Here is a 20,326-nt window from a genome sequence, read left to right as displayed (position 1 = left end):
CCATCAAAATATGGTAGGGTGTCCCAAAAGCAAAGCACTGCAAAAAAAAAAACAAGCTGAAAATCCTGGAAATGCTCAGCAGGTCTGGTAGCACCTGTGTAGGGAGAAGCAGAGTTAACGTTTCAGGTTGATGACCTTTCATCAGAACTTGGGACTACATGTGTTGATTTAACAAGGCAAAGCTGCCAAAATGACGTTCCCAGGTAGGAATGGTTTCAGTTTCAGTCAAGCAGTAAAATAATCCAGGAAGGTAGAGGAAATTAAACACATTCTATCCTTGTTGTGTTTCATGTTTGCAGGCTGAGAGTAGTGCTCGACATTGGGAGCGGTTAGCCTTGACTTAAGTCTTCACTGCGTGAGACTTTCATTTTGACAGGTTTCTCTGGATAAAGCAATGGGGGTGGTGGTGGGGGAGGGGATACTGAGAGAACAAGCAGTTCCAAGTGAACTTTATGCTAGATTCAGCATTACCTTACCTGAGATTTAGTAAAAATGTGAGAGGAGGGTGAAGTGGCTTAAGCTGGAAGAAAGTACACAGTCGCGCACTGCCTCTCCTGCCCCCTCTCAAAGACCAGAAGCTACCGTGTGAGTTTTGTGGCTTGGCAAGAAAGTTTGGTGAATCTCGTCCATAATAACTTATAAAGCATTTAACTTTCGCATTCCATCCTAGGGTACTCCACCCGGCAAACTTCACAGAAACATCTTTGATCACTTAATGAAATTTCGCCACTTCTATTAGAAAAGTATTGACCATTAAACATTTTAAGTTTTGTGCAACCAAAATTATTGCTACCTAGCTTATTACGAATGTTGAGATAAACACCCAGTATCATGTAATATATGGACCAGCACATTGAAACTCTTTGATTCCACTTTTATAATCATAATACAATCTATGTTGTTTTTTTGTTGTTGTAACATTTATATATTTTGATTTCTCATTTGAAGAACATTATTCAATAAATAAATTTATGGAAAAATGTGAGCATGGTAGTGTCTTAATAATATGCATAATTATAGATGGCCTTTACAGATTTGACTGGTTGTGGACAACACTGTTACACACTGACCTGACTTCAGGTTATCCAAAAGAAGGGGTTATAACAATCAGGAAAGGATGAACAGGCTGACACTCATTTCTCTAGAAAACAGAAGGTTGAGGGGTGACTTGATAGAGGTCTTTAAAATTATGAAGGAGTTTGATAGGGCAGATGCAGGGAAACTGTTTCCACCTGTGTGGAGTCCAAAACCAGAGATCATCAATATAAGATAGTCCAAATAATACATTTAAGAGGAAACTGGATAAACACATGGGTGAGAAAGGAATAGAAGGATATGGTGATGGGATGAGATTAAGAACAGTGGGAGGAGATTCATGTGGAGCATAAACACCAGCATTGGCCAGTTGTTATTCATTTTTGTCTTTTACGGAATATGGGCGTCGCTGGCTAGCCCATCCCTAATTGTTGCTGACTTCTTGAACCGCTGCAGTCCATGTGTTGAAGGAGTGCCCACAGTGCTGTTAGGGAGGGAGTTCCAGGATTTTTGACTCAACGACAGTGAAGAAACAGTGATATCGTTCCAATTTTGGCATGTGACTTCGAGGGAACCTGCAGGTGGTGGCGTTCCCATGCATCAGCTGCCCTTTCCCTTCTAGGTGGTAGGGGTCATGAGTTTGGAAGTTGCTGTCAAAGGAGCCTTGATGAGCTGCTGCAGTGCATCTTCTAGATGATACACACTGCTGCCACTGTGTGTTGGTGATGGACAGAGTGAATGTTTAAGGTGGTGGATGGGGTGCTGATCAAGCGAGGCTGCTTTGTCCTGGATGGTGTCGAGCTTCTTGAGTGTTGTTGGAGCCGCACTCATCCAGGCAAGTGGAGAGTATTCCAACACACTGCTAGTTGGGCTGAATGGCCTGTTTTTCTGCTGTAAATTTTGTGTAACATGTGTGAGCATTGCAGTTTCTCAGTTGGCTGATCGGAGTGAACAGTGAGATACGGAGAATTCTATTACATAGTATTTATTATAAATGTAATGATGGGTGTACTGAATGAAAAATTAATGAATTTCAATGTGGAAAAACACAGGCATAAATAACTTTTAAAATGTGCAAGGTCACAGGGAAAGAGCAAGGGAAGTGGGACTAATTGAATAGCTCTGAGAACTGGCACAGACATTAAGGGCCAAATGCCTAGTAGTTATAGTTCTATTATCACAGTCTTATTAACCTAACCAAGAGAGCAAGTTCTGGATACAAAGCTTCAAAAGAGGAAATGCCCAGGGGAGGTATTTTCTTGTCAATGTTCCATTGCATTCAATTCACACAGACGCACACTCACACATATACACGCATGCCCACAGAAACACACAAGCACATGCATGCACACATATGCATGTGTGCACACTGGAAAATTCTTCCCCATGTGTGTGCATGTGTGCATCTGTATGCATGTGTATCTGTCCACATGGATGTATGCGCTTGAGAGCATAGCGCTTCTGGGTGTGCGTCACGCTGGGTGGGCCTTACTTGGCCCGCCCACGTAAAATGGCGGCACGGCCCTGATCAGGGACGCCGATCGGGTCCGCGCCTGCCCGCACCTGCTCCCACTCCAGCCCCCCCGCCCCCCACCATCCAGAAAATTCTGCCCATGTAAACACAGGCATACACACCAGCACAGACACACATGCACTTATAAACACACACGTATGTACACAGAATGACATAATATCAGAGTAAAAATTAACAACTAAGATATTTATCTTCATAAAACAGTTATAAAATCTGCAGTCCATTAGAGACCTTTTATTGCAGTCCTCCCTCTCTCCAGGGATGTGCCTGTCAGGAGGGATATTCTACACTCTTTAATTTGAATGAAGGGCAGAATTTTGAGTCAGGTTGAGAACCGGACTGTAACAATCTAATGGGGGAAACATGCTGCTGGTTGGGCACATATTACAACCAGGTATTGACGTCCTTCCCTCAGGTCAGCAACTTTAGTCTAAATGTTTAATTGCTTCAGTGGCGTATCCTCATTGCAGACACGCTCAACTAGAGGGAACTAGTCTCAGTCAACAGCTACAGCAAACAGTAAGGGAGAATTTTATGATGGCCTAGTGACCGTGTGCAATGGTTGTTGGGGCTTGTATAATTTACCCATTTATTTTTGCCCCAGCTCTATATTTTCCTTTAAATTGCTTTCGACTTCCAGGGCTAAATTTTGCTAAGCACCATAAGGGAAGAAGTAAACCTCTCACTAAAGTGGAGTGATTTATGACAATAATTTGGTAAAGGAATTTCCCTTTGGCATTACACAAAAAGTGAAATAAACACCGAGAAGCTGGGGTCAAACAAGTTGAATCCTTAATCTTGTGGCAATGGACCAATAATTTAGACCCCTGAAGATAGAGATTTTCAGCAGTAATTTTAGATAGGAAAACAGGGATTCCCTCATATTATTTTCTTCAATTTCTCCCTCCTATCTATTATTTTCTTCAAAAGAACAGGAGACTATCCAGGGGAACAGGAGAAGGTCATTCACCTCCCATCCAATGGACCATAAAGAACTAGAGATCGTAATGACCTCCTCGTTTATCTGAATTTCCTGAGGAAGGTGATTAAAGGCAGGAAAAGCTTTCAAGAACCTAAAAGTGAGAATTTGCTCCAGGTGATTTGGTCACTTCCTCAATTACAAGCAATACATAATACAGAGCTAAATTTAACCTTCAATCCCACTTCTAGTTAAATTATCACCCAACCCTCCTTTAAAAGGATTTGCTAATGTGGCATTAATTAATTTTGAAGGAAGTTATCAACCACCTTCTGGGAAATGTGTTGACTTGACGATCCTATACATATATATAAATGTGTAGACTTGATGAACCTATATATATATATGTCCTCCAGGCCCTCACACAGCTGAAACTTAGAAATTCTATTTCTCATTTATTAACCAGATCTCCCATCATTCTGCATCATAATCCTTATTCTCCATTGATACAACCTGAGTTCTGAAAACCTACCATTAAAATTTATTGAAGCCTTAGAATTATTGTCATCATTCAACTATTTAGCCTTTCTGATACACACATATCCCCTTAAACATAGCTTGAAAAGGGGGAAGGGTGCAGGGCTATGGGGGAAAGCGCAGGGGGAGTAGGACCAATTGGATAGCTTTTTTAAAGAGCAGTACAGGCATGATGGGTCAAAGGGTCTCCATCTGTGCTGAATGATTCCATGTCCAAGTCTGTATAGAATTGGAGTTTTCCTCTATTCTCTAACTATAGAAGCATTTTAAACCTGTCACTTACAATGTGTAAATGATTTTGCGTGAACTTTTGAGTGAAGACAAAATCCTCAATATTCCAAATTTCTTGGGTTATCAAGTGTTTAGATTTATGATCGAGTAAACTTGAGATACATCCAAGTTTCGATTGGTATTTTTAATAACAGTATCATATAGATCCTCATATGATATGATTAACAGATGCACATGGGAACAGTTTCCCTCCAAGTCACTCACCATCCTGATTTGGAAAAATATCAGCCGTTCTTTCACTGTCACTGGGTCAAAATCCTGGAACTCCCTCCCTAACAGCACTGTGGGTGTACCTACACCACATGGACTGCAGCGGTTCAAGAAGGCAGCTCACCCCCACCTCCTCAAGGGCAAGTAGAGATGGGAAATAAAGCTGGTCTTGTCAGCAAAGCCCATATTCCATGAACTAATTTTAAAAACACGCAAATCCTTTTGCATTTCCGCTACAGGTTTGTGTTTTGTGCATTTTCCACATTAAATTCCATTTATCTTTCTTTTAGTTCAACTGCTTAATTCATGATTTTTTTTCCCTGAAGAAAACACTAAAAAACTGGCAGGGAGAATACATTGGCCAGAACTTTTCCGTTGGTGAGTTGGGGGCGGGGCCCACTCGCCAACGCGGGATGACATTGGGAGGAACCCCCAATGTCATCCCAGTCCATTTAAATACTCAGGAAGGCGGGTGGACAGCGAAATCAGCTGTCCGCCCGCCGACCTGTCAATGGCCAATTGAGGCCATTGACAGGATAATTAAGGCAATTAAAGGCCCTGCCTGTCCAACCTTAAGGCTGGCGGGCAGGCCAGGAGCCCCGGCGGGCTTCTGAAGAAACATGAAACCTCATCCATCTGCGGGATGAGGTTTCATGTCAGTTTTTAAAAAGTTTAATAAAGTTTTAGTCATATTTATGAACATGTGCCATCTCATGTGACATTGTCACATGAGGGGGACATGTTAATAATTTTTTTATTTTTCTATTTTTTAAGTTTATCAAACTGTCAGCGCTCTCCCTGAGGCAGCACTTAGTCTCAGGGAGCTGTGAGCTCTTTCGTGCGCATGCGCTCAGAGCGCACTCTGACAGTTGGGGAATCCCTCCCCCTCCCGCACTTAATTGGCCCGCCCACTCAAAATGGCGGCGGGGCCCGTTTCGGCGGCGGAGTTCGGCTGCCCGACCGCCGCCGAGTTGGTGGGGCCCGCTCGCCCATCGAGGGCAAAATTCTACCCATAGTCTTAGGAAAGTAAGTTTCTAATTGGGGTGAAGGGGCAAAGTGTCAAACACATCAATCACTAAAACTAGCAACGTAAGTTAAATAAAACCATGAAAAAATAACAAATCTCTGGAGTTCATTTCTAGGGGGATAGCATTGGAAAGCCGAGAAGATGTGTTAAACTTCTGAAGAAGGTGCATAAAAGACTTACTGGAACTAAGAGGTTACAACTTTCAGGAAATATTGAGCAGGTGGGCCTCATTTCTCTAGAAAAGAGGAAACTGAGGGGGTTAATAGGGTCGATGTAGAGAAGATTCCTCCACTTGTTGGGTGTTGGGAGGGGGTTTGGGAGACCCAGAACTAAGAACCATAACATAACACAAACATAGTCAGTGATAAATCCAATAAGGAATTCAGGAGATATTTCTTTACTCAGAGAGCGGTGAGAATGTGGCACACGCTAACCACAGGGAGTAGGAGAATAACATTGGTGCATTTAAGGCAAAGCTAAAAATCCATATGAGGGAGAAAGGGATGGAAGGCTATATTGTTAGGGTGAGATGAATTGGGTGGGAGGAGTCTCCCATGGAAGGTAAACTCCAGCAGAGACCAGTTGGGCCAACTGACCTGTTTATGTGCTGTAAAATCTATGCACTCTAATTGACCACATCTCTTAGCATCCTCTGTGAATGCAATCATGTTATACCAGATGCACTCAATTTCTTATCATTAATCAACTGTGTAAGTCCACTAGCCACTAACTCCCTGACATCACCGTGACTTTATCAGCACCATCTGCTTTTTATTATTCCACCAAATTTCTCACCATCTAGGTACGTTGACAGCATTTTCATCTGCGTTTATGTTCTTCAGAAACCTCACATGCTTTTTGTAACATTAAAAGTTCCTGGGAAATGAGTGCCACTGGTAAGTCTATGTTTATTGCCAAGCTCCAGCTGTTGCAGGGAGCTACAGTGTTTTTTCAGATAAGTTCCAGGTGAAATGGATGGGGTCGCACAGTCCTCTCCACCAGCATTACACTCTAACTCATTGGGGAGGCCACATATTGACGATACTTTCTACACTACACACAATAAAATGATGAATTGTGTAATAAATAACAGTTATGATTTGTCCACTAGTAAGGAATGGGAGAAATATCTCATTCTGTGCACTTTCAGTCACAGAACATACAACACCAGTTTGATATAATTGAGTTTTTTAAAGAAGTTCCAGTAAAAGCTCACACACGATGCTCTTTATATTTACACAGAGTCAGGAAGAGAGTGCAGAGGTGTGTTATGGGGCTGAATTTCTTTTAAACATGGGATGCTGGCCAGGATTTTCCCGTCGGCGATTTGGGGGTGGGGCCCGCTTGCCGAGGGGAAAATGACGTGGGATGACATTGGGAGGAACCACCGACGTCATCCCGATCCATTTAAATCTTCAGGCAGGCGGGTGGACAACGAAATCAGCTGTCCGCCCGCCGACCTGTCAATGGCCAATTGAGGCCATTGACAGGCTAATTAACCTTGTTAAAGACCCTGCCCGTCCAAGCTTAAGGCTGGCGGGCAGGCCAGGAGCCCCAGCGGGCTCCAGATTATTCATGAAACTTCATCCACTGGCGGGATGAAGTTTCGCGTCCGTTTTTTAAAAATTTAATAAACTTTATGTGTTTCTTATTAACATGTCCCATCTCGTGTGACATTGTCACACGAGGGGGACATGTTAATAACTTTAATATTTCTCTATTTTTTGACTTTTCTTACCTGTCAGTAAACTCCCTGAGACAGGACTTTGCCTCAGGGAGCAGTGCTCTGTTTCGTGCGCGTGTGTGAAAGAGCGCACTCTGACAGATGGGGAATCCCTCCACCCAACCCTGCACAGGGAGTGCATAGCGCTTCCTGTTGGGCAGCCCGCTGGGCGGGGCCTTAATTGGCCCGCCCACTCAAAATGGCGGCGGGCCCCATTTCGGCGGTGGAGTTTGGCTGCCCGCCTGCCGCCGAGCCAATGGGGCCTGCCCGCCCATTGAGGGCAAAGTTCTGCCCGCTGTTTCCAAAATAATTGGCCCTTGTTGAGCCCATTAAACAGACACAAAGTTCAATTTCTACCCCAATCTGTTTTGGAGGAGTTGGTTGAGGGATAAATGTTGGCCAGAGCTGCAGACAACTCCCCTGCTCTTCTTTGAACAGCACTGTAGAATTTTGAATATTCACTTGAACAGGCAGATAGGCCTTGATCCAACTGGGACACCATCCTAGTTGAGCATGCCCCTTCAATATGGTAATTCTGGACATAGTTAAACTCTCTTCAAAGTTCCTTGCACACTTTGATCTAGAAAATATCCTTAGTAACCAGGGTGAATCAACATTATAATTAGTCATACTTATTGCATAGCTAGTGACTAATAGAAAGTAATAAAAAAAATCAAATGGTCTCTGCTGACACATGGCCCAGAGGATCTCATCCATTAGTTAAGGATGAGGAGGAAAAATGAAGTATTTTATAACCTTGGGGGGAGTGGGTGGAGTGTTAATGGCAGTGTTAGAGACTAAAGAAGGTGCTAATAGTGGCATAAAGGTAAGATAGCAGAATGTGTTAATGACAAAGCAAAACATTAAGGCAAGTTACAGATGGCCCTCCCCCAGGTGAAGGTTGGGAAATTTCAAAAAGAAATCAAAATAAAGTCAGGCATTAAATAAAAACAACAAACTACTGCAGATACTGGAAATCCAAAACAAAAACAGAATTACCTGGAAAAGCTCAGCAGGTCTGGCAGCATCGGCAGAGAAGAAAAGAATTGACGTTTCGAGTCCTCGACCCTTCAACAGAACTAAGTAATATTAGGAGTGGGGTGAAATATAAGCTGGTTTAAGGTAGGGGGTGGGGTGGGGGGAGAGAAGTTGGGGGGGTGTGTGGAGAGAGAAGGGGGGGTGGGGGTTGTAGGGACAAGCAAGCAGTGATAGGAGCAGATAATCAAAAGATGTCACAGACAAAGGAACAAAGAGGTGTTGAAGGTGGTGATATTATCTAAACAAATGTGCTAATTAAGAATGGATGGCAGGACACTCAAGGTACAGCTTAGTCTTTAACACTACCATTAACACTCCCTATGTCTTGTGTTTGTGACATCTTTGTCAAATCTCTTCTGGGCCCCAACCTATCCCTGATCTTCTATTTTGCTCCACCTGCTTCACCTCCCCCCAACCCAACCGCCCCCCCCCACGTTGTTCAACAGTATAAAATCCATCATAATTCTACCTCTCTTCAGCTCTGAAGAAGAGTCATACCGACTCGAAACATTAACTCTGTTCCTCTCTCCAGAGATGCTGCTAGACCTGGATTCCAGCATTTTCTGTTTTTTTTTTATTTTGATGCCCACATTCTGATTATTAAATTTCACCAAAGTTTCCTTTGGTAGGTAGTTGTCATAAGTCTCTCAATTCAGCCCATTTGGAAGATATTGGGAGGGGGGGAAACTTTCAGGTGACATCATCACACACCTGAGTCAAGGGGGCGGGCTGGCGCCGACGTCATTGGGATTTGAGTGACAACCTGTTTAAATGAGGAGGTTTTGCAGGTAACCTGCACACCTGATGCTGTGGGAGGAGTGCACACACACACACACACACAGACACACCTGGGACACGGCAGCGGAGCAACTGCAGCAAGACAGGCACATCCGAATCGAAAACCTGAGCTGCCTTTCACACCCTTGTATTAAATATGATTAAAGTGCAAGCGTTACATCTGTTGTTGGCGGTGGTGACTGCAGGTAAAAAAAAACTTAAACTTCTTATATTGTTTCGAAGCGCGAATGGACAAAATGCTTATCAAAACGCGAATATGCAACAAAATACACTGCAATGGATCATTTGCAACAAAAGAAGTAGAGATATTTTAAACTTGTTTAAACTTATTTTTCTTTGCAGAGAATGAGCTGTGTTGAGATTTCACTTTGGAATTAAACGGGGCTAAACTTATTCGCTGTTAGAATCAAGCATTTTTTCTTTCTAAGATCTGATTTTTCTGTAACTCTCAATAAGAGGGAATTGTTCCCGGCTTCTGGCCGGTGCAGTTTAGTACAACTGAACCATTTTAGAAACTGTTGCCAGTATTTTGCTTCATCTATCGTGTTTAGCTGGGAAATGCGGACTTGTGTTTTAACTGTTTCCAAAAAAAAAAATGTGTTCCAGCCGGTGTCCGGAAGGTGGATGGAACATCTTTGGCCGAAGATGAGAATAAATTGTTGGTTTCCTCTGGAGCCCCAGCTTCCTATCCCCCAATTCTCAGCCCCAATTACAGCCAACGGGTCACCAATGACTCCAGTGAGGATTATGAAGATTATGATGATTATGCGGACGAATATGAACTTTTGACACCTGGAGAAGTGGGAGATGGAATGTTACCAGCCAAAGGTTGATAAATTCTTTATAATGTAATCTTTAAGCCCATTGTTTATGCCAGTGAGTTTCAGAAACTACACCCAGACTTTACAATGTTTTCAGCGTCTTTAAGATAGATTGATTAAAACGCCAAAACTGTACTTAATGTTAACTAGTAATGCAGGAAGTAAATGTCAGACTTGATTCCATGTTAAACCCTAAGGGCAGCAAAACGCACCTGTTGTAAATGAATTGATGGGACACTAGACTTAGGCTTTCAACTGTGGTATAATGAAGTGCATGAGCAAGTTTTCTAAGTAATCCTGTGTGCTGACCCTGGGTTACCTGCCTCAATGACTTCCAATAATTCTTAAGTATCTTTTAGACGTTATCAGCCCAATAACTAAAACATTGTCCGGGAGATCTCTGCCCATATAATGGTATCTCTGGGTAATTTAAACGGGATTATTTTTGATGAAAATTGTCTTTTGGGCTTTCTAAACGTTACAACCATTTGACAACTTGAAGAGGGGTTTGGCACTGTAACCATGGATGTATGACGAGAAGGAAGGTGTGTGCTTCTTACCAGGCACTGTAACCAGATACTGTCTCAAATGACATGAAAGGTGTTTGTAATAAAAGCAGAAAATGTCAGAAGAACTCAACCAGTCAGGCAGCAAATGTAAAGAGAGAAACAAAATTAATATTTTAGATCAATAACCATTCACCTGAGCTGCAGCTATTGACCTCAGACTAAGTGTAACTGGAAGCATCCATTGCAAGGGGATTGCAGGGAGTTGGAAAGTAAGAATTCAGTGGAACTTTAACAAATGTGCTTAAGGGGCTCCTGAACATCATGTGGAACTGGCTAAAGTACAATTTGGGAATTAGTCAATGTGTGGGAGGATCTAAAACTCCAAACGCCTTTGACAAGCCGATGCTGTAAATGTGAAATAAAAACAGAAAATGCTGGAAATCCTCTGCAGATCAGGCAGCATCTGTAGAGAGAGTCAAACAATGAAAATTCCACTAACCTTTAATCAGAACATTTGATAATCTGAGAAGCTGTTACTGTTTTAATGGCAGAACATTTCAAAAGAGCTCTCACTTTCAAAACTGCCACTCTAAAGAGAGCAATGAAAATAAAGTCAGGAATTTATTGCTTCACCTTGAGCTGTTTCTACAGCTGTATCTTAGGATAGTTACAGTGATGATCTTTTATTCATGTGGTGCAAGTATTTGATATGAACACAAAAGTCTGACTTGTATTATACTTTTTCCTCATGCCATGACTCCTACCAGGTGTCTTCTGTCCATTTAATGAATATATTACTCTGGAGTCCTTTCCTTCAGCACAGATTGGAAGTTACACCTCAAATGACTCCCCATTTTGACAATTTGTTAAATTACACCCAAGCATCTTCCCGATCTGATCAGAATACACCCAAAACTCAAAATGGGGATAAACTGGCAAAATTCAGAGCAAACACTTGGGTGCCCAGGAAACACCGATTCCGCACCAGTGCATTTCTAATTTTGAGTTTTAAAATTAAAATTTTCAACTCATTTCACCATCATTTCTGCACATCGGGCATAGCCAGAATAAAAACCTGTCATTGTGGAAAGAGTGTTTGTGATCTGGACCACTTTACAGGGAAACATAGTTCATCAATGAAAGGAAAAACTCATAGGGCAGAATTTTGCCGTCGGCGAGTTGGGGGTGGGGCCCGCTCGCTGACGTGTAAAATGACGCAGGATGATGTTGGGCGGAACCCCTGACCTCATCCCGGCCCATTTAAATTTTCAGGAAGGCGGGGGCGCAGCAAAATCAGCTGTGGGCCCGCCGACCTGTCAATGGCCAATTGAAGCCATTGACAGGATCATTGACATAATTAAAGGACCTGCCCGTCCAACCTTAAGGTCAGCGGGTCGACCAGGAGCCCCAGCGGGGAATAGATAAAACATGAAATTTCATCCACTGGTGGGATGAGGTTTCATGTAGGGGTTTAAAAAGTTTAATAAAGTTATTATGCAAATTATGAACATATCCTATTTCATAGGGGGACATGTTAGGGAATTTTTTTTTCTATTTTTAATCTTTTTCAAACTGTCAGCGATCTCCCTGAGGCTGCACTTAGCCTCAGGGAGATGTGCGCTCTATCATGCGTGAAAGAGCGCACTCTCGCTTTTGGGGAATTCCCCCCCCCCACCCCCCGCATAGACCGGACGTCATGCTGGGCGGGCCTTAACTGGCCCACCTGCTTAAAATGGCAGAGGGTCCTGCTTCTCTGGCGGGGATCGGCTCCCCGCCCACCAGAGATTGGGTCGGGCCCTACAGGCAGAAAATTCTGCCCTTAATGTGGGGAGGTTTTTTATGGCATCTCATTGCCTTTGTGAATGCAGAATTATACTGATACACATTGATAAAAATGCCATTAGAAATGTGTTGTTAACTCACAGCATCAATCAGCTGTGGCAATCCAGATGTTGAAAAATGTCATGTGAGATGAATTATTTGTATAATAAAGTTAGAAACATATACGTGTGCACACGCGCTATTGATATACATAGCATGTGTACATTTATATAGGAAAAATTGTTTGTACTCTTTTAAAATATGAGACAAATGAATAGAATCAATGTTAAACTGGGTTGGGGGACAAGAGTCAGAAAGTGTGTGAAATGCTTGGAAATAACACGTGTCAACTTGTGTTTTCAGTCCAGCAGGTTGTTCAACCCAAAGACCAAGACAGAAAGAAAAAGAACTCAAAAAAATCTAAGAGTAAGGGAAAGAGAAGGAGGACCGGAAAAAGGAAACAGAAAGATCCATGCAAGACCGATTACAAAGACTATTGTATTCATGGGAAATGTCAATACTTGAAAGACCTCAATAAACCATCATGTGTGTAAGTCAATCCACGTGCAATCAATGGGACCTTCTGAATACTTATCTGGTGCTTCTTAATTTCCATGGCTGCACCACTGGCGGATGTGCTTTTCCCAAGAACATAAGAAATAGAAGCAGGGGTAGGCTATTTGGTCCCTCGAGCTTGCTCAGTCAGTCAATAAGATCAAAGCTGATCTATTTGTGGCCTTAACTCTGCTTCCCTGTCTGTCCCCATGACTGATGACTCCCTTGACGATCAGAAATCTGTCTAACTCAGCCTTGAATATATTCAATGATCCAGTCTCCACTGCTCCCTGGGGAAGAGAGTTACAGACACCAATGGCCATTTTAAAAATTCATTTACGGGATGTGGGCTTCGCTGGCTAGACCAGCATTTATTGCCCATCCCAAGTTGCCCTTGAGAAGGTGGTGGTGAGCTGCCTTCTTGAATCGCTGCAGTCCATGTGGTGTAGGCACACCCACAGTGCTGTTAGGGAGGGAGTTCCAGGATTTTGACCCAGCGACAGTGAAGGAACAGCCGATATATTTCCAAGTCAGGATGGTGTGTGGCATGGAGGGGAAATTCCTCCTCATTTCCATCTTAAATGGGAGACCCCTTATTTTGAAACTGTGCCCCCCCAGTTCTAAATTCTCCCATGAGGGAAAGCATCCTCTCAGCCACTACCCTGTCAAGCTCCCACAGAACCTTATATGTTTCAATAAGGTCTTCTAAACTCCCAGCGAGTACAGACCCAACCTGCTCAACCTTTCTTCATAAGACAAACTCCTCACCCTTCAGCTGCCTGGGCTAAAGAATTCCCTCCCTAAACCCCTCCACCTCTCTTTCCTTTAAGATGCTTCTTAAAATTGATCTCTTTGTTTAAGCTTTTGCCATCTGTCTCGATTTCTCCTTCTGACTCTGTTTCAAAAATGTCAACAGGGTTTTTATTGATCTCACTCTTGTTAAGCGCATTGGGACAATATACTACACTGAACGTGTGTTATTGTTTATTAAGTGGGGGCTGACTTACTCAAGTTAATTCTTCCTTGCAGGAATCTCTGCTGCTCCATCATCTGTTCCCTTTATTCACGGGTCCTTTATCCAGTATGATTGGTTTCCCAAATGATTTATTAAGGTATCTGTGTTCATGGAATCATATGACACAGAAAAGTGCTACTTATCCTTCCTTGAAAGAACTGTTTAACTAGCCCCACTGCCCACTGCTCTTTCCCCAAATCCTGCAATCCTCCCTTTTGACGTCTCTACCTGATTACTTTTTGAATATAGCTTTAATGGATAATGTCTAAGTTGGCCCTAGATTCAAATTATGCTAATTTTTGAAACCTGAGAGGTTGTGTGTCCCAGCTGGAATTTTGTAAAACTACTGGGTGATGGTGCATCATCTGAGATAGAGTTTTGATATGTTACATAGAACTTACAGCACGGAAACAGGCCATTCGGCCCAGCTGCTCCATGCTGCTGTTTATGCTCCACACGAGCCTCCTCCCACCCTATATCATCTCACCCTATCAGCATCACCTTCTATTCCTTTCTCTCTCATGTGTTTACCCAGCTTCCCCTTAAATGCCTCTATACTATCCACCTCAACCACTCCCTGTGCTAGTGAGTTCCACATTCTCCCCACTCTCTGGGTGAAGGAACTTCTCCTGAATTACCATTCGGATTTATTAATAACTGTATTATACTTATGGGTCTTAGTTCCAGTCTCCCCCACAAATGGACTCATATTCTTTACATCTACCCTATCAAACCTCTTCATAATCTTAAAGACCTTTATTTGGTCATGAGCAGAGTCGCAGTCTGTTCAACATTTCCTGATAGTTATACCCTCTCACCCCTTGTATCATCCTTCTATAGCTTTTTAAGCACCTTCTCCAATTACTCTTTTTTGTCCACATGATGTGAAGGCAGAACCGTGCTCAGTGCTCGAGACAAAGCTGCAATAGAGATGTGGATGTGGGCTGCATGGAATGTTATAATGTGTGACCCTGGGTATTTGATTCTATACTTTCAGCCCTGCTGATTTTTAAAAATCGCTATTCACATTTATCCTGTTTAGATGCCTTCCTGGCTACCAGAATGAGCGCTGTGGGATCCGGGCATTGTATACTGGAACAACTGAGGAGAGCATCGATAGCCTCTCAATCGCCTTAGTGGTAGCAGCTGTAATGCTGCTCATCTCCATAATAACTGCTGTGATTGTTGTGACATTGCGGTAAGTATAATTGAGAGAATTTTCTTGTGTGCTAGCAACTAACTCATCCCTATGTTGGTATCTATAATTCCCATCGCTTATAGCGGTTATGTTCATTCAAATGTGACTAACCCACTATAAATCATGGCCGCTATAACATGGCAGCAATATATCTGTAATCAACAAGAATGTCCCTTTGTGTAACTACTTGTCCTATCGGATCCGCTCTGAGCTGTACCTTTATTTAAAGTAGTATCAATGCTCATAGTACAAACTGTAACCCCCACAGGAACTGATTAGAGGGGATTAGAATGATTACACAAAATGTAATTGAACATTAATGAGGCAAGATTTACTTATATATTCAGTGCAGCTTAAGTGCCAACTTGTGAGTGAACACAATTGTTTCTTAATAATAAACGGAGTAATTGAGATGACAACTTTGAAATTGACGTCAATGCAATTGGTTAATGGTTACTGTCACTTTTTGTCTGATTATAACTGAGTGCCCATTTCAAGTACGGATGGATTATGTGGTTGGGCGTGTAGTTGAAGACATTGTTTTGACTGCCAACACCAGTTTATGCTTGGAACTTGCTCAATCCAACATTTCTGGGTGTGTGTATATCTGAAGGAAAAGCCCAACATTCTTGCTTCATTAAATTGCAACTAAACCTTCCCAACTCTAACTTGAGAACAATTTGGAGTCAAGCATATTAAGAAGTATCTACCCAGAAACAGGCCATTTGGCCCAACTGGTCCATGTCATTGTTTATACTCCACACAAACCTCCTTTTACCCTTCCTCATTTCGCCTCGTCAATGATCCTCATCGCCTCATCTATTCCTTTCTCCCTCATGTGTTAAGTAATATTGAATTCCTTTGCTTTCATCAGAACGTTTCTAATAGCACCTCTGTTTCAGAATTAGGAGAAAGATGCGAGTCGAACATGACATTTTGAGTGAAGAGAAACAAACACTGAGAGCAGAGAATGGAGTTGTAGTTGAAAAATGTAAGTTAAACTAATTCTGTGTTTAATTAGAAAAGAGTCATCAGACCTTGAGTTTTTTTAACACAATGTTCAAAACTGATTTATATTTGTATTCGGTTAATAATTTGAAATGGATTTGTCAAATGTACAGTCAGAGGGACTTGTGTGAACCTGGATTTCTCAAATCAAACAATACACGGATGTTCTTGAGGTTAAACCTACTTCAGATGTAGTCCAAAGCTGCTGGACTCTAGAACATCCCTATCACAATGATGACTATCCAGTTTGAGAAATGTCCGCATTCATGCTCTCGTGCTTTTTAACTTTCAAACTATATAAAATTTCCCCCCCAAATCTTAGCTCCTTGCTTTTTTGTGCTATTTTGAATGGAAAATTTGACATTTTAATAAGTAGATAACTTAACGGTGCTATGAAGACACCAAAAAATGAATGGAGCTGCCAAATTTAGCCAAGAAAGGCATTGCAGTCACTCCCGTTGCAGTGGCTAATCACCAAAGTTGGCTGTGGTGGTTTGCACACAAGAATTCCACTCTGCATATACACTGATCACCATATTGGTAAAGACTGAAGTATAGACGGGCTAGGGTTTGTGCCTGAAAACTTTTATTTTATTATTCGTTCACGAGATGTGGGAATCGCTGGCTAGGCCAGCATTTATTGCCCATCCCTTGTTGCCCTTGTTCAGAGGGCATTTTTAAGAGTCAACCACATTGCTGTGGGTCTGGAGTCACATGTAGGCCAGACCAGGTGAGGATAGCAGATTTTCTTCCCTAAAGGGCATTAGTGAACCAGATGGGTTTTTTTACGACAATCGCCAATGGTTTTGTGGTCATCATTAGACTTTTTAATTCCAGATTTATATTGAATTCAAATTCCACCATCTGCCGTGGTGGGATTCGAACCCCAGTCCCCCCAGTGCATTACCCTGGGTCTCTGGAATACTAGTCCAGTAACAAGACCACTACACCATCACCTCCCCTAAATGGGTGTTAGATTCATTTGGATGTGCAAATGGAGTGTCCAAGGCCTTTTTCAGAACCCTTTCCAAACCTGGGCTGCTCTGAGCTCAGCTGCTGTCCGGCCTGCAGTTTTGAGCCTGTGGGAGCGGCCAGTGGCTGAGCTGCTGGTCAAAAATTAAACAATTGCCTGACTATGAAGCTGGAAGGATAGGACTGTTTCTCCCAGATCCATAGCTGCCCTTTGGACTGTTGCAGGTCCTCGATTAGCACCTTCCTCGATGCTTCAGGCCCTACCCAAGGGACGTTTTCAGCTACACAATGAGGCAAAATTAAAACCTTCTTCGCCCACAAGCCTCCGAGGGACAAGGAGCAGGTGTCAGCCCTATCTGAATGTATCTCGTGGCTCCGTCACTGGGATCATTTCTTGCCACCAGTTCGAGCTGGCAGGAGGACACTGTCCAATCTCACCACCCCATCCTCTACTCGCTCCCCTGGTCTTTTCTGGAACCTGGGTAATTTTATCTTCCATCACCTGGCTGGAAACTTGAGATGCCAACGCTCCAGTCCTGGTGTCTCCAAGATTGGGACGTTAATTGCCAAGGCGCTGCTGTGAGCAAAAAAAAGCTCAGCGAAAAGTTATAGAGAAAATGTAAAGAAATTTTTTTTATTGAAAACTACCTGGAGGCCCAGGCTAATGCTCTGGGGACATGGGTTCAAATCCCAGCACGGAAACTGTTGGAATTCAAATTCAATTAATAAAAATCTGGAATTGAAAGCTAGTCTCAGTAACGGTGACCATGAAATTATCATTGGTTATCGTGAAAACCCAACTGGTTCACAATCCCCTTTAGGGAAGGAAATCTGCCGTCCTTACCCGGTCTGGCCTACATGTGACTCCAGACCCACAGCAATGTGGTTGACTCAACTGCCCCTCTGAAATGGCTGAGCAAGGCACTCAGTTCAAGGGCAATTAGGGATGGGCAACAAATGCTGTCCTTGCCAGTGATGCCCACATCCATTGAAAGAATACATTTTTTTTAAACTTAATGCTTTAGTTATAAAAATATTGAAATGGAGGGGTGAGAAAGGTGTTTTTCAGAGTCAGGAATCAGCCAATTGGTTAATAAGGAGTCTTTTGGCTTTCCGATTGGCTTTGGGAAGCTGGGGCTTCATGAGGAAGGACACCTGGGTGGTCAGTGGTTGGAGTGTGAGGGCGGGGCACTTGGAGGGAGCTGGTCATGTGATTAAACTCCCAGGTAACCTGAGTGAAGTGCTTTGTCTGCCCATTTGAGAAACCCACCACGTTTCATCCATCGGGAGAGCAGTCCATCCAGGTAACAAAGTTACCCTGTAACTGGAAATAGTTGTTGTGATTTCGAATCCAACTTACCCGGGAGAATTATATCAGATGGCGACCTGAGGTTGTATTTCACAACCTCCAGCAGCATTGACGCTTAGCAGGAAACGAAGCCAGGGAGCCATAAATAATGGTGTTTCTCAACACACCTCTGCTTCAGTGGCCCTCAGCACTCCTTCTTTTTGTCCCACTTGAGATAAACAGCTGAAGATAAAAAAGACCAAATTTAGAGAGAAATAAGCTCGTTTTTAATTTATGTCCAGAAGGATGCTTCGCAGCTCCTGTTCTTTGCCTCATTGATGCTAATGGCTGACAAACTTGTATTTTCAGGAAGGGCTGAATCAGACATCTGAAACCTGGAGAGGTCTCCCAAAACATCGATCTCCTGCATCTATTATAGGATGTCCACCCCTATCTCCCTCTTCTGTTTCATTGCTGTTTTTGATGTATACAAAGTACACAAAGCAAAATTTGATGATATGGGTAATGTGTAACATGAATGAAACAATAACAGTTTGAATTTATATAGTATCACACCAAATAATTAGACGTCTTATGGCACTTCACAGGAGGTGTAGTCGGGCAAAAATTAGCACTGAGTCAAAGAAGGAGATATTATCAAGGGCGGATAAAATCTTTGGAAAAGAGGTAGACTTTACAGGGTTTCTTAGAGGAAGCCAGAGAAGGTTAGCAAGCAAGTTGCAGAGCTCAGGATCTAGATGGTTGAAGGCACCTTGGCTAATGGTGGAGCAAATGGGGTGGGGTACAAAGAGGACAAAGTTAGAGAAATGCAGAGTTCTCTCAGGCTTTGAATGCTGGAGTTTGCAGAGAAAAGATGGGGCAAGCCATGGAGGGATTTGTGAACAAGAGTAACAACCTTGAATGTCAGTCATTGATGGATTGGGAGCCAGTGTAGGTCAATGAACACAGAGGGGTCAAACAGGACTTGATGACATCATGCTTTTGATAAGCTGAAGGTTAAAGAGGGTAAAGGATGGGAGGTTGGCCAAGAAAGTATCGAATTAGATGAATCTTTAAGTAACAAAGGCATTGAAGGAAGTTTCAACAGCCAATTGGCTGGAGCCTGGCAATGTTACAGAAATGTCACCACAGGGCAGTAGACAGATAAGAAAATTTGGTAATTTAACCTGGTCATTTTTTTGCAGAAGAGGATTTTATTGCGTTAACTGTTACCAGCTGAGGAGAAAAGTATGATTTGTGCTTTGTATGTAGCTCAGATGTATTGCACATTGATCAGTGTTCAATGTGGAGCACATCTGAATAAATTTTAACCTATCTCATTCTCACACAATGTTAATCTGTACATAAAAGCAAAAAACTGTGGATGCTGGACATCCAAAACAAAAATAAAAATAAAAAAACCTGGAAAAACTCAGCAGGTCTGGCAGCATCTGCGGAGAGGAACACAGTTAGCGTTTCGAGTCCGTATGACTCTTCAACAGAACTAAGGAAATATAGAAAAGAGGTGAAATATAAGCTTATAATATATGGCTTATATTTCACCTGTCTTCTATTTTTACTTAGTTCTGTTGGAGAGTCATGCGGACTCAAAACGTTAACTGTGTTCCTCTACGCAGATGCTGCCAGACCTGCTGAATTAATCTGTACATATTCAGCAAGGATTACCCAATAGGGATTGGGGGGAGGAAATAAATACAATAACTATCATTAGAGAAAAAGTATTGGGGAAACTAATGGGGCTAAAGGCCGATAAGTCCCCTGGACCTGATGGGTTGCATCCTAGGATATTAAAGGAAGTAGCTACAGAGATAGTGGATGCACTGGTAGTAATCTTCCAAGAATCCCTAGATTCTGGAAAAGTCCCAGAGGATTGGAGAATGGCCAATGTAACACCCTTATTCAAAAAGGGAAGGAGACGGAACACAGGTAACTACAGGCCAGTTAGCTTGACATCCGTCATTCACAGAATCACAGAGTGCAGAAAAGGCCCTTCGGCCCATCGAGTC

General features: G+C 42.6%; 1 protein-coding gene across 1 annotated transcript; it reads left to right on the top strand.

Moving 5' to 3' along the window:
* The first annotated feature begins 9,167 nt into the window (after window positions 1-9,167).
* LOC144696549 (uncharacterized) lies at window positions 9,168-19,742 on the top strand. Its single transcript, XM_078568000.1, has 6 exons — window positions 9,168-9,297; window positions 9,719-9,940; window positions 12,627-12,813; window positions 14,876-15,031; window positions 15,934-16,022; window positions 18,669-19,742. Coding segments are annotated over exons 1-6 (705 nt in total). The 5' UTR covers window positions 9,168-9,248; the 3' UTR covers window positions 18,671-19,742.
* The last annotated feature ends 584 nt before the right edge of the window (window positions 19,743-20,326 follow it).

Source organism: Cetorhinus maximus, chromosome 1, assembly GCF_964194155.1.
Source record: "Cetorhinus maximus chromosome 1, sCetMax3.hap1.1, whole genome shotgun sequence".
Classification (NCBI taxonomy): Eukaryota; Metazoa; Chordata; class Chondrichthyes; order Lamniformes; family Cetorhinidae; genus Cetorhinus; species Cetorhinus maximus.
Note: the sequence above shows the minus strand (reverse complement) of the source record. Positions and strands in the feature narration are given on the sequence as shown.

Coding starts and splice junctions, on each gene's coding strand:
- LOC144696549 (XM_078568000.1), top strand. CDS start 9,249: ATGATTAAAGTGCAAGCGTTACATCTGTTGTTGGCGGTGGTGACTGCA. Junction 9,941..12,626: donor TGGAATGTTACCAGCCAAAG/GTTGATAAATTC, acceptor TTGTGTTTTCAG/TCCAGCAGGTTGTTCAACCC. Junction 12,814..14,875: donor CTCAATAAACCATCATGTGT/GTAAGTCAATCC, acceptor TATCCTGTTTAG/ATGCCTTCCTGGCTACCAGA.